The following is a 15,568-nucleotide window of genomic DNA, read 5'->3' as shown; positions in this document are numbered from 1 at the left end:
TGTCAATACAACAATGTTCAGCCGAGTTCTTGCATTCAGAATTGGAAGAATGCACTCTCGTGGAACCGCATTTGGAAAAAAATGAGGATTTGTATTCCAATGACAATAACGAATGGATTGCCCACCGAATGACCGAGCTGTTTATAATTTCCTCAGTAACATCTGAAAAGCACGGAAAATGAATTCATCATTTAGTCTCAAGGAAGCAGAGCTATAGATCAGTGTAATGGGCAGACTGTATACACAGTCCCATTGGGTTCGCTCAGATACCTCTGTGCGTATCTGGGGTTTAACTGAAAGGGAAGAAGGTTGCTGCCCTGCTGTAGCTGATATTTGTGTTGCATTAAGATCCCTCAAAGGTAAACCAAATTAAGGGCTGGTGAATATATGAGAAAGTCAGGGAAAATATTGATGTGCAAGGCTGCAAGTAGATGTTAAGACGAGTGAGGGAGTTGGTGATTCTGTTGAGTGAACATGCAAGATAAGAAGAGCAAGCGAGAGTGAAAGAATCCCAGAGTGTGACATTTAGTGAAGATGAGTGTGAAAATGACTAAACGAAACAGAGATAAAAACAGGAAAAATGTAGTCAACTGCATTTATAAAAATCCAGTTGGCAGGACACAGGCAAATAGTCCAAAGAGAGGGAACCCTGTCTTACCTCTCCTCTGGCTTTTCTTTTTCAGAGGCAGCTGTGGTGGAAGCAGGTTGGCTCTCTCTTGATGCTCCAGTATTGGAGCAGGAGGCTCCTGCTGTGGGGGCCCTGTAGATAAAAAAAAAAAAGTACACCGATCCTATGGTGTTATCTATTGACTGAAAACATGCCATATTTGCACTGTAGATCGTAGCGTAGCATTTTCCCCTCAAATGCCACTATGTCTTCTTTAGATAGACCTGTTGTTATGGAGACAAGGTGAGAATACATTTCTACACCGATCCAGTGTAGTGGTGGGAATTCAAAAGAAAAAATGCAATGGGGTATAGCTTTGACAGTGGTAGATTTCGAAACCATCCACAACCATCATTTTAACTAGCTGCCTCCAGATGTTTTGACACATCTGACATTGCACATCAGAATTAAAGAGCAAATAAATCATTGCAAACTTGGGTCAATTGAAGTCATAGGCATTGATAAAATATAAATGATGCAGCACATAAATGAGAAAATATGTTAACTATGATAATTTTTAAATGTAATATATCACAAAAAAAGAATAAACCTTCCATCGTATTCTATACTATAGCAGCTACAAAAAGGGGAAGACGCACTTTGATTTCCCATTGTGTGCAGGCTGTACATTTATCCCAATAACAAGGACAACAGTGGTCCATATTAACCTGAAAGGTTATCAAGAGAAACGTTAATACATTTATTTGATGGTCTGAAATTTAAACTTGTACAAATACATGTATTTAACCTTCTGTTTTGAAACTTCCTGTGCTCCATATCTCAAGCCAACTGGTAACAATATTGTAAGACTAACTGGCTCACCCTGTCAACTTGTCTGAAGTAGGGCTGGGTAATATATTGATATATCTAAATTGATATAGAAGACTAGATAATTGTAATCGTCCAAATTGTGATATGACACAAGTGTTGTCTTTTCCTGGTTTTAAAGGTTGCATTACAGTAAAGTGATGTAATTTTCTGAACACACCAGATTGTTTTATTATTTGGCTTTACCTACTTAATCATTATATCCACATTACTGATGATTATTTATCAAAACTCTCATTGTGTTAATATTTTGGGAAAGCACCAATAGTCAACCCTACAATATCGCATGTATTTGGTCAAAAATATCATGATATTTGATTTTCTCCATATCGCCCAGCTGTACACAGGTCAGACAGACAAACAAAGAAACAGAAAAAATCTCAGTCCAAAATAATCTCAGTCGACTGTATTGGTAGGAAGAGGATTCAGAATAAAGGGACGCAAACAGTTATGAATTAAACGTAATGTGGATTCTAGAGGAATAACCATACATGGTCTAGTTGTTTGCCTTTTTGTTTTAAGAAAAGACAAAAGAACAATTGTAATACAGACCTGTGTGCAACCACCACTAAGTGTGACATCAAAAGAATGATACAAAACCATTGATACAAAAATTACACTTTCATCCCTTGAAGTGTCCTGGAGGCTTATGGTGTTCCACTTCATGTTGATTTTTCCTTTAATTTGTCACCATTTAATGTACATTGACCTCCTACAGGAATGTACTGTATATAACTTCTTAACACACCAACACTCTCACCATAAGCTGCAGCATTTACAGTAGTAGCTGTGCTGCACTGGCTGGTGTCAGGGCCAACGAGTCTATTGTCGACCTAAAGGATGGAGGTAGGGGTCTTGGTAAAGGCAGAGTGGAGCAGAGGCGAGGAGGAGTCTAAGCCAGGCATCCCTCTGTGTTCCATGCCTGCCCCAGGGCCAGTGCTAATACAGTGCATAATGAGCAAATTGCTCCTAGCTGCCGCTCCCATAGAGACGTTAATAAAGGCAATTAGAGGGAGCAGCTGGGGAGGGGCTGGAGGTTGAGAGGATGTTGTGAATAGTGGTTACGTTGGCACTGGTGGAAGAGAGCAAGCAAAGCGGCCTTAAGGGGGAAAATGGTGGGGGATCTTATGTGGACATAGGTGAGCACATGGTACTGGGCTCATGCTTTCTTTCCCCCCTCTGTATCGCTTCCTCTGCCCATTCCTTCCCCTGACTCCCTCTCAGTGTGCTTGTCCATCCCCAGCGGTGGCTGTTCCGTTCGGGCCTGGCTTGACTGTGGGTGATTTATAGCTCTGCAGCAGTGTGGGGCCACTGTGGTGCTCAGCTGCTCCACATCAGCATGGGGGGACAGTGCGCTGCAGTGCAGCAAATCCACTCATTAACCTGGGCCCAGGCATAACCACTGTCTGCCTGGGTCACAGCCAAGAGAAGGGAGAGCAGAGGAGCACCAACACTTCACCCAACGGCAGGTGAACCCACTCAGATACACACAAAACCCCTGAATACCATACAATCTAATGCATTAAATCTAATGCATGGACACACATAGTTGAGAAAACTTTACCATATCAAGCTGCTTATTTCAGTTGAAAGAGCATTATACAGATCTGTGAAGATCTTTAAAATAAACAGATAACTAAATTATTATAGAATGAACAGTTAGGGAAAATCAGTGAATGTCACATGGCTGCCCTAGAAACTTGTTAAACGTACCAGAGGTAAATGGATTCATCCCAAAATTGCTTTCACAATTATAGCTAAGCCAAACCGAGGGAAATCGTTTACCATTTCTCTTCAACAAAAATAGCATCAAGCTTTGAATTGCTCATCCGTTGTTTTCCCCCATCACAGGCCTAGCTAAGCTTCTTCTGTAAACATGATTAAATACAGTAAATGGGGGCTCGTGTGAAAATGCACTGTATGTGAGGCCCACATAAAAATCCCTCTCGAGATGTTAGTAATATTCATAAAAAGTTTATGTGTGACAAGTAGGTTGTGAGGATTTTTTATAGCATATATATCGTAATATGCAAGAAATTTGATATAATAAAAAAAGAAACAAAAAAGCATCACACATCGAATTCCAAAGTGAAGTGCAACTAGAGATCTTTTGGTATTTTATTATTTCAACCATCAGGGTTATCACACATTATCCCACGTTGCCAGGTTAGTAGCAGGGAGAAATTCATCAACAGGAGTGGACTGCTGCTTCTCATTACTGCAGGAATTTCACCCTGAAGCATCCAGGCCTTGTTGATCCTGGCGTGGAGTTAACACGGGGATGAGCGGGGCTATCAACTGTCTCTCTATTAAAGGAAGCAGGGCAGCGGTGGGATTTAGTAGTGTTTCTAGTAGAAAGTGGGATCAAACCATCAGCCAAGCTGCAGGCCCAGTCACCGCCAATTTGGGTGGGCAGGAAATAAGCTCTGATCCACCATTTTATGATCCACAGCTGTCTGCCAGCAAGAGCAATGGATGGCTGGAGGTAGGGCAAGGGAGAGGAAGGAAAAGTGGCCAACAAATGTAACCTCATCGGGTAGGACTTGAGGCAACAGTACCACTGGGAGAAACTGTGACTGAATTTAGGGAGAAGAGGAGAAATGAGGCAAGACATCGAAAATGACGGAGATGATAAATCATGCCACAGTCCACAAAGAGGCATTGCATGATATAGTGAGTCAGGATGCATTAGTGTATGACCAGGCAGATTTTGCTGCAGCTATACTGCAGAAAACCGACAAAAATATGCTGTTTTCCAGGTGCATTTTTGAGCACACCAGAGTGCAGATAATACATTTCTGAGAGTGGCTGGAAGTAATCTAGTAGTTGCCTTCCCTACTGCTCTTTTTGGCTAGGACTGAAGCCGAATCCCTGGGTTCCAGGCCAGAGAGGTGCTGTGCTAACAGGTCTCTACCATCTCACATGCTAAGATTTATGAGTGAACAAAGCCAGGGCGACACCCTGTGACATATGGCGCAAGTCTTCATAAAGGGACAGGGGCTGCGGCTATAAGGGTAAACAAGATGAATATCTCCCCAATGTCAATACGATTTACACGGCCAACGCACGGCCACCTGTCTCCCAAACAAATAAGAGCTGAGATTTACGACCACCTCCTGCTTGCTTCTTCCGTCCTCCAACATGATGCCACATATGTGGGAAAGTGCAAAAAAATACCCGCAGGAGAGGAAAAAAAAAAAAAAAGGAGTTGGTTACATAAGTAAAATACTGTAGCCTTGTCCATCTAATCCTGCAACTTAGGAAAAAAAATGCTCAATACGCACATGCCTACACACACACACACACACACACACACACACACAGGTGGGCACATACCCACAGAGGTCAAAGTGAGAAAGGAATCACATTGTCCTCTGTCAAGTTGTGAGATGGATTTGTTTTATTTTACAGCTCTTTTCAGCTGATGGAGAAGGGGACAGTGAATGAGGGGAAAAAAAATATATTCCAAGGTGAATCTGTAGACATGACACAGCAGCGAGTCTAACATCTGCAGCATAACCCAATAATTCATCTCTCACATCAGCATTCAAGACAAGTCATGGGCTGGAAACAACGAAAAGGACCAAGGACTTAGTAGAGAGAGCGAGGACAGAAAGGAGAGGCCAGAGAGAGGCAAAGCCCTGTTGAAGCATTTTCCATCTAGTATTAGTACAAGAGACAGAGAGAGAAGTACAAACAGTGGCTGACATTTGACTAATAGCATAAACATCGGGACGGAGACTAAACATTAATTGCACTATTGCTTAATCTATTGTTTTATTTTTTTTATTAACTCTGAAGGATTCACATAAAAAATTGACATGGTTATTTGCTGCGAGTGCTGCGAGTCAATTCACAATGTTCAAATATTGATTATTGTTAGTTAATAATAATAATCCTTGCTAAATACTCTTTTCACCAGGGTGGAAAAGACAGAACTGCACCACAACCACACAGTGCAGTGAAGTGTAACTGCTACTATGATGCTCTATAGGAGTAAACCAAGTATCCAAGCAGTAATTCTACAATGAGGGCAAGATGCATTTCTGATTTAATAATCTCCCAGGGAAAAGGGAACGAGATTTAAGAGACATTATTTTAAGGCCCTTATTGAGTGTGCTTATGGTTAATATAGGAATAATTTATTCATCATCTTATTTGGCTGAAATTAGAAACATAACTGGCAGATCAGGTCTTCATTAAAGCTACAGTGCGTAGTTTCTGTCTCCCCCACGAGGAATTCTAAGTACTGTCAGTGCGTCCACATGATACAAGCCTTCCGTGATCGCGCACAGCCCCCACCCCTCCTCCACGCAGTTGCCTGTAGCCAAGGAGGACATGGAGCATTAAAAATTATGATGATGGACTCTTCAGAAGAGGTAATTATCTTCACTCAAGTTTCTGCCCACAAAAGTCGCCGGACGACAATCTTCTGAACATAGCCATACAGAGAGAGTTGTTTGGAGCTGATAGTCTTAATTAGCTTAGTCAAATCTAACTGTAAAATGTCCCTAATACGACAAATAACTAGAATACTAATAATGCTTTTAACATTACTACTAGAGATGCACGATTACAATTTTCTAGGCCGATTCCGATTTCCAGTTGAGTTAGGCCAGCCGATACCAATTTTAGCCGATTCCGATTTTTTCTATCACAGAACATAGAACATTTTTGAACAGATAATGGATCACTATAAAATAGAACTATATAAATTACTCCGGGTGTGGGAAATTCACACACATCTAAAGTGCAATGTTAGAACCATGTCCTTCTTTTCACATCCAATATCCAACTAAAAAAATTTTATTTTGTTTTTTGGTGTCGTCCCTCCACACCCTACTTTTTCCTTGCAGGTGTTGTATATTGCAAACTTGTTATCTTCTGCACACACGCTGAAGAATTTCCAAACTGCTGACATGTTGCAGGTTAATTCACGAGGTTCCCTAGATGTGCGAGAATAGTACCGACACGCGCCACACATGCCGGAAAAGTTGAGAGAAAGGGAAAAAGAGACTGTGTGTCCTTGAGAACTGTAACTCGTATAACTTATATTGTCAGTTCACCGGCATTCACCGGCATGAAATCGGCATATGTCAGACTGAAATTGCTGGTTGCCGTTCATGGCTGACAATGTGAAAAGCGGCCAATTCCGGTCACCGGCCGGTCTATCGGTGCATCACTAATTACTACTAAATTATTTGCAAACAATCACAATAATTATGATAATGCCAACACAGGATGCAACCACATAAAAAGTAATAATTTCCTACTAAAAAATCCCTTTCCTACTAAAAAAAAATGGCTTTACATTACACTTGTATTTTGCCTGTGTAGTGAAAGTGCACTTGCTTGAAGTCACAGCTGTGTAGCTTGGTTCCAAATCTGTGATTTGCCACCCCCATCTCCAATATGTTCAGTGATTTATATAGTGAATGAATGAAGTGAAACAAAATGGCAACTTAGTCTGATTATCAGCCTAACAACCGTGTTTTGGAAGCAGAGACCAGTTAATTATAACATGCCTAAATCGAGCACTAGTGTGTACGTAATAGGCGATTTGAGGCGGGATGCCATCCCCGTTGTAAGCAATGCCCCTTGTTAACCTGCCACCCCCCACACCCTCCATCCCCTGATAGCAGAGAGAGTGCAGGGACAGAGGGATTGTTTAGTTGGAAAGTTAGTCTAGTCTAGTCTAGCCTGACTCATTGATCCTTTATCCGACTGGGGTTTGTGCAAGTCAGAATTTATGGCCCTAACCATGGATCTGAAATATCAGTAGGCTTACTGAGCATTAATAAATCTATGGCCCTGTCCGTGGTGCTGAAGTAGCAGACGGATTTGTAATTAGGGCCTGAGCGCCGATAGTGGCGAAGGCCCTATTGAAACTGAAGGAATTAGGGGTCCAAGCCCGAGTCTGGAAGAAACGGCGTGTAGCAATAGCTACGCCGTTCGCACAGCAGGGCTGTGGAACCCTATTGTTTTTCTAAGGATTTTTCTTCTTCTTACTTATTATTCTTCTCCGCCTAAAACTCTGACTGCAGCCTAAACCGTACATAGTGGGGAGTTGCCATTTTCAGGACTGGTCCCAAACCCCGCAAGGACCTCAGTCGCAAAAATTGACCCATTTCCACCACTAGGTGGCGCTATTTCAGACAAAAACGCGTTTGGCCCTATAACTTCCACACCGTACACCCGACATTCAAAAACAATACATCTACGCGTTCCCTGGATCCAACTGAATCACGTGATATAGGCCACGCCCATTTCCGCCTAGACTTTTATGCCTTAAAAATCGCAATTTATCAAAAACCTACTTTTTTGAACTACTCCTACACCGAGCGACCAATCTGCACGAAACTTGGACCGTGACATCTCCAGACTGGCCTGACTAAAAGTTATGGAAAGAAATTTTATACGATAAAAATTGCGCATATAACGCACAAACAAATTTGCGTAGCTAACTATGAAAACACCAACTTTACCATATCTCAGCCAAGGTAACTGCTATCAACCCCAAACTTTAGAGTGTTTTTTATCATGCCCCTCTAGAGGTACCACATGCGTTTTACGAAAATTGGTCACTAGGGGGCGCTACAACTACAAAAAGTTTATATCTCATGAACGGCTCATCCGATTTATACGAAATTTGACGCGTACCATCTGGGGCCAATCCTGAGGCCATCCCTAGAATGGAGTACCGAGGGGTCAAAGTGGGCGTGGCCTATGGGACCCAATGTGACCCAACTCTAGATTCACCACTTACGCTAATGTGAACAACTTTAAATGTACAGGGTAGATGGACAATGGGCCATGGATCACACCTACCAAAAATTACACATGTGGACCACTAGGTGGCGCTATAATGGTTTTTTGTCATTAACTCCCACAATACACATCACACATTAGAAATTCTTACATCCACGTATTCCTTGAATAAAGCTGAATTGCCTGATGTAGGCCCCGCCCATTTCCGCGCAAAAGTTTTTTCGCAGTATCGCGCAACGTGCAAAACCAACTTTCGCGAACTCGTCCTAGGCCGTTCGACCGATCTGCACGAAACCTGGTAGTTAGCATCTCCAGATGGACCTGACAAAAAGTTATGGAAATCGTTTTGCTACGTTGGAGTATGCCAATTTGACAACCAAACAAATTGTCCTAGTTAGCTACGACACACGTATCATATCTCGGTTAAATTTAAAGTTATCACCAAATGACTTGAGATCCTTGTTCAACATTCCACTACGATGCTGTGTACCAAATTTGGAGAAGATCGGCCTTTAGGGGGCGCTATAAGCAACGTTTATTTGTTTCGCCCACTTACTCAATGCATTTAAATGGGAAATTTGCAATTGCAATATCTCTGCCACAGTAAAAGCAATCAACACAAAATTTGTGGTGCTCTTTCGGGATGGCTTTCTGAGGCGCTGTACCAAATTTGGCGAAGATCGGCCTTTAGGGGGCGCTATAAGCAACGTTTATTTGTTTCGCCCACTTACTCAATGCATTTAAATGGGAAATTTGCAATTGCAATATCTCTGCCACAGTAAAAGCAATCAACACAAAATTTGTGGTGCTCGCTCGGCATGGCGTCCCGAGGCGTTCTACCAAATTTGGCGAAGATCGGCCTTTAGGGGGCGCTATAAGCAACGTTTATTTGTTTAGCCCACTGACTCAATGACTCAATGCATTTAAATGGGAAATTTGCAATTGCGAAAATCTCTGCCACAGTAAAAAGCAATCAACACAAAATTTGTGGCGCTCGCTCGGCATGGCGTTCCGAGGCGCTGTACCAAATTTGGCGAATTTGGTCCATAACTTTTGGACCACCACCCTCTCAGTCACTCTCTCATTTCTCTCTGCTGTCCCCTGTGGTCAGGGGGGTTAAGAAGTTTGTTTATAGTAGAGAATTGTTAAAAGCAGTCTGTGCATGCATGGAGACGAACTGTTAACCACTAAATTTTCAAAAGCAGAGTACCGCAGACCTCGCGCATCAAACCTCTCGATATTCACCGACGTGTGCCCCCCCTACTCAATGCTTCGAGTCCCGCATCGGGCGCAGCCGCGCTTCTTGGTGCGACTGGCGCGGCTCCGGGGCATCGCGGGACGACGGGCATCGGAGGCGAATAGCGTCGGAGGCGGACGGCGTCGGAGGCTGGCGGCGATGGAGGCTGGCGGCGTCGGAGGCTGGCGGCTATGGAGACGGGCGGCGTCGGAGGCTTGGGCCCCGTTCATAACTGCTTGCAGTTCTAGTTATTATTATTTTTCTTTCTATTATTTTCCCGTCAAATGAATTGGCTTTTTGAGGGGCTTAACATATTCAAAAACTCCCCAAATTTGGCGGCCGCATCAAGCCTGGTGAAAATGTACGTATTTTAAGGGTTTCGGGAATAGGCGCACAAAAATGGCTCGCTAGCGCCCCCTAGAAAGTTAAGAAAATTGAGCCCCTGCAGTGCGTTTAACGTAGACTCACGAAACTTGGTACACATATGTAACATGTCAAGATGTACAAAAAACGTCATTAGAGCCATACCCTAAACCCAACAGGAAGTCCGCCATTTTGATTTCAAAGTTCGAAATTAGTGCGATTTTGGCCATTTCCACATGTCATACTTTAACAAACTCCTCCTAGAGATTTCATCCGATCAACTTCAAACTCGGTCTGTGCCATCTTAAGATGTTAAAGATGAAAATTTGTTAAAAGAAAAACTTTTCGTCATAGGGCGTGGCCATGGCGGGGCGGCCATTTTGTGCGTTTCGCTGCCGAAACAGGAAGTGGGTGTAACTCGAGTGTACGTTGTCCGATTACCTCGAAACTTTTCAGGATTCATAAGAGTCCAACCCTGAGGAAAAATAAAGGCCGATATTTACTTAAAGTCATAGCGCCCCCTAGTGGCAACAGGAAGTAGGCCTAAAAGTCAAGGTGCTATACTTTAACGAACTCCTCCTAGAGATTTCATCCGATGGACTTCAAACTTGGTCTGTACCATCCCAACACCTTAACGATGAAAAGTTATTTTCGTCAGACGGTGTGGGCGTGGCGTGGCAACCATTTTGAGTGTTCAGCGATGAACAAAGAAGTTGTTGTAACTTGAGTGTACGTTGTCGTGTTTGCCCGAAATTCCAGGCCTGAGGACACCTACAGGCCAAAATTGACTTTTGGTCATAGCGCCCCCCGCTGGCAACAGGAAATCTGCCTTATATGACAAACCTCATCCGATTTGCATGATACTCAGAATGTATGGTCTACGTGTGATACTGAGCCGCCCTCTATACTATGGCCACGCCCACTTACTCAGCCCACGCCCCCTTTCATAACATTTGAACCGTTCAAGGTAGAGTCTTGTGTGAGGTGTCATTGAACTCAGCAGAGACTTTGTTTTTAATTGGTCATGGTTTGACCCGCCCCCTATGCTTAAGCCCCGCCCTCTTTCATAAAATTTGAACTTTTTAAGTTATACCCTTGTGTGAGGTATCATTGAACTCAGCACAGACTTCCTTTTTAATTGGTGATGGTTTGACCCGCCCCCTACGCTTTTGCCACGCCCCTTTTCAAAGCTAATGAACCGTATGACGTAGAGTCTTGTGTGAGCTATCGTTGTACTCGGCGGGAAGTTCCCTTTCCATTGTTGATGATTCGCGGCATCTGAGTGGCGCGCAAATGCGCGGTCGCAAGGAGCGGCGGAGGCGCGAGGGCCCGTCCATCGCTGCTCGCAGCTTTAATTGCGACTTGTTTCTGAGTCCCTTGCTTCTGTATAGATTTCATCTTGGATCTATAATATTCTCTAAACAATAAAGCTGGGGCGGATGCAAAAATAGTCATCAAAATATTAAAAATATTAAATGTCTTCCATTCCATACAGTGTACACATCCCACATTTGAATACAAACCATGTGGATTAAGTTATGACTACTTGATTCCCAACCAAAACCTGCATCGTCAGTGGTGTAGTGGTGATTTGGGGCTTCAGCATGATGAACCACTCACCCAGAGTTGCTGCCTGAGCTGAGGCTGTTGCTAAGGGGAACATGGTCACTCTTCTCAGGCATCTCTGAGGCCGAGGCTGACGATGACTGGGACGATACAGACTCATTGCTGCCCATTGATGTCTCATCTGTAGCTAGGCTGGAACCATCTCCCACTGCTGACACAAAAAAAAACAGTGTTTGTTTTAGTTACTTGAATCTTTTTATTCATTTTATTCTACTTTAAAACAGCCTATTCCAGCTTACTGATGATAGCTTGCCTGATAAAACAACTGAATAATTTATCAATACATTAGGCAATGCTGCATCAACAGGGGAATTTTATAAATCAAACTGCTGACAAAACAGGCGAGACTTGCAACCAAGTTTGTATTGTTCATAATAATATAGGAACCTAAGTAACACTACGGAGACCCAAGCTCTTTTATTTCAATTTTACAGTCAAGCAAAGATCCTGCTTTGGGGAGACGGGCGAGGCATTGAAGCAACCGTTAATGTTAAAAAGTAGCTTGTTTGGACCATTTTTTCTTTTTTCCCCAGCAAACGCATATCAAAGCTAAACCAAAAGCCCATATTTAATTGAGATTGAATTGAACTGGTGCTGGGCTTATGGCTTAATTATAATATTACCAAATGTAATCACAATATTTATACATTCTAGATGAACAATAGCATGCAACCATGGCATTACTGGTCTGTTGTACTGTACACTTTGTTTGTTTGTTGTATTTAGTTTAAACTGTGATTTTCACCTTCACGGAATGAAACTCATTTATTTAAAGGCTTTGTACTGTACAGCCACACATGTTTTCAGTTGTTATTAATTAGACCTCAGTTCAGGTTTAATATGGGTGGTGCTGTGTTGAGAATGATGGGAGGTCACCAAACTTCATGAACCAATAAGAGTGATGAAAGTGTAACTCACAGGAGGGTGAGGGAAGTGTCAATCAAGCATTGTCTGTACACGCCCACACAATCTTAAGAAAGTGGCCCACACAGGCAAAAATGTGGGTGGACCATGGGTGCACAGGGGCCCGTTTCAGGAAGGAGGTTTAACAAACTCTTGAGTCTAACCCGGAACTCTGAGTTGATATACCCTAAGATGGGAAACTGAGTTTTCGGTTAGTTCAACCAACTCAAGAGTAGGTTGACTCAGAGTTAAGCACATGCACCACCACTATAAAAAAGGCAGCATGAATGGAGCTATGATACTACGATTCACCATGGTAACAAAAAAAAAAAAAAAAAAAAAAAAAGAAACGGTCGCCGTACTTTACCCCTCTGGAACTAGAAATACTCATGCGCACATACAGTGAGTTTGAACATATATTTTCGTAAAAAAAAAAGCAACACGGCTGTAGCTGCAAAAGAGCGAGAATGGGCATGGGCGAAAATTATGTCAATACATAAGTTCCAATATAGTGTATTTATTTCAAGTATAAGTATAATATTACTGGTGAAAACTGGTGGGATGGTATTGAACCTATAATCTATTTCATTTAGGTGCAAACATGCAGGAGAAAAAGTACTACTAATCCCATTCTGAGGTTGCAGCACCATGTCATTAACAGATTTATATTTTAAAATAATTTATTTCAAAGGGTTTTACATCATTCACCTGCAATCCTGTCGAACTCCTTTTTAATGTCTCTTACTGTTTTGTGTCCAGGGAACACTACAAAAACGTTTAAAAAACATTTCAGCGAGTCACACTCTTCTGACTGCTCTGCATACAGTGGCTTTACTAATATGCTCCGCATCACCAATATTGTAAAGAAAACTGCCGTTTGCAAAAAAAATGTAATGCAACACAAAGTATCTGCTGGAATGTAAGAGCATGTCCACGATGGGTGACAATGAGGACGGATAAGGTTATGTACATATATGATGGACTGTGAAGAAAAACGATACCGCTCAAATAGGTAGTTATCTGGAAATAAAAAATACATGTAGTCGGGGCCTATCATCTCCCGACATGTTTAATTTTCTGCGAAGTAATACTTCTTCATCAACAAGATCGTCGACAAAAAGACATGCCATGTCCAAGAAAAAAAACGTTATAGCCTGCCTAACAGTTAATAAAGCAACCCTGTTTTTTTATTCATGCAGATAAACTGCACTAAAATGCGCCTGCTACAGACTGAATGAATGAATGAATGAGGAAATGAAAGAGCGTTGTGTCAGAGGGAGGAGACTGAGAGAAACTCAAGATTTATTGAAGAAAACCTGCTCCCGACCAGGTTAGGTTCACAGACTCAGTTACCATAGTAACTCTGAGGTTAAGTTACCTCTCTTTCTGAAATGGGCTGAAGTTACCCCTCCCTCTCAGGTATGATTAACATCCCTTTCTGAAACGGAAAACCCAAAGTTTGCCTCATCTCAGGGTTAACAAACTCAGAGTTTTCACTAAACCTGCTTTCTGAAATGGGCCTAAGGACCTTTGAAAATCATATTTATTATTATTTTTGTTTTTTTAAGTTGTTCACTGGGCGGTTTGCTGGACACAGGTGAATGAAACGAACCAGGATTGTACCCCGTCAAAAATTACAAATCGCTTACTAATTATATCACCCAAATCTGCCGCTCCACTTGGCCTTAAGGAGCTTTATAGTGATTTTCAGCGATTGGTTATTGTTTAGCTGGTTCACTCTGATAGCATCATTTTCGGCTGCAGTAGGCAGCTGTTTTCAGTTAGAACACTCTAAAAACCCACTGTAGACTACCTGCGTATAAGCCAAATATTTTCCTCAGAAATTGGTAGAGCCCACAAAACAGAGCTAAAAGAGAGTGAATATTGGACTTGCATTTGCCAGGTACACAGAAACACAACTTCAAATGAATTATATAATGTTGCTCCGCAACGGTTTGTTTACCCTATCAACTTAAAGAGTTTTTCTCGTTTCCGCTGCCCCCAAGTAGCCAATAAACTAAAATCAGATATTACAAATCAATAACAAATACACAACTGATCTGAAATGTCGAGACAACTTACGTTAAAACCATTATGTGGGAGTCATATGAAGGACACAAAGGTTAAAAAAGGATAACGCCTTTTATCCCTGATATTAAAATACCCCATGCTAAAAGCTGGAGCGAGGGAGGTAAAGAGAGGGAATCTGGTAAGCAGATTTAGATTCCTTTTATATGGAGGGGAAAGGATTTGTCTGGCCCTGGATCAGAAATTGCTTGAGTTGGATTGTTTGGGTCACCAGGTTAGCTGATCAGCTCACCTGATGCCAGGAGAGGTGCCCTGTCATTGTCTCCCATTTCATCAAGTATCAGAGGAGTTAGTTAATTTTAAGCATGACAAAAAAACAAAAAAACAAGGGGACACATAGTCATAGATGCAAATCTCCCCACACAGTAATAAAGAGAGGAATCGACTAAGGTTCAGCCTGTCATCTGTAAACAGTGCTATGGTTCATAGTGGTCACTAGGGACCGGCTAACAATGAGTAAGGTAGTTTATATCTAAAATGGCTTATTGGTAAGGTTTATATAATTATTCTAATTCGGTATGATCATATACTGTAAGTCTTTTGTCAGACTCAGTTCCTTAAATATACAGTATATACAGTAGAGGTGTGAAAATATACACGTGCACGTCTCTTACCATTCTGAATGTCTAGGGCTTGTGGATTGTAGACAGCCAGAGGCCGATTCTGTCGATTCTGCTTCTTGGACTGCCTTGTGGGGGCAGAGAATACTGGGCCAGCAGGTGAAAAAGGGCATGACTCCGGAGCATCTGCAAAGATCTGAATACACAATATAAATACAGTAAGTCTTTACCAAAACTAAAAACACGGTGGTTGCAGATACTCTGTAGTGTTGAGCAGCAGCATGTCCTCAGCTGACCTCACTTAGTGAACATGTTTTGAAACTCACAGGCTTTGTGTAGTGGTAGATGAATGGAAAAGGCCATTTGCAGCCACAGCATGTGCTCCTAGGGAGAGCTGAGCAGCTCATTGATTGGACCCTAAAAACTTCATGCGAGAAGATTTTGCTTGTGCCAAAATAAACAAGAGCAGCTCCACATGTAACGCAATCATATCCCGTCCAGAAATCTGGGTCTAAGTTAAGGTGACAT

At 42.2% G+C, this 15,568-nt stretch overlaps 1 protein-coding gene across 4 annotated transcripts in view; it reads right to left on the bottom strand.

Moving 5' to 3' along the window:
- Nucleotides 1-15,568, bottom strand: part of arhgap10 (Rho GTPase activating protein 10) — a 64,367-nt gene that overhangs the window by 7,906 nt on the left and 40,893 nt on the right. For 2 of the 4 annotated variants that reach the window (XM_028566012.1, XM_028565985.1), the window contains exons 19-21: nt 15,095-15,236; nt 11,484-11,646; nt 659-760 (exon numbers count right to left, since the gene is read on the bottom strand). In XM_028566012.1, coding sequence (XP_028421813.1) covers nt 659-760; nt 11,484-11,646; nt 15,095-15,236 — 407 coding nt within the window. The remainder of the gene's footprint in view (nt 1-658; nt 761-11,483; nt 11,647-15,094; nt 15,237-15,568) is intronic. The other 2 variants (XM_028566003.1, XM_028565994.1) reach the window with 2 other exon arrangements.

The sequence above is a fragment of the Perca flavescens genome, chromosome 2 (genome assembly GCF_004354835.1).
Source record: "Perca flavescens isolate YP-PL-M2 chromosome 2, PFLA_1.0, whole genome shotgun sequence".
In the NCBI taxonomy this organism is placed as follows: domain Eukaryota; kingdom Metazoa; phylum Chordata; class Actinopteri; order Perciformes; family Percidae; genus Perca; species Perca flavescens.
Note: the sequence above shows the minus strand (reverse complement) of the source record. Positions and strands in the feature narration are given on the sequence as shown.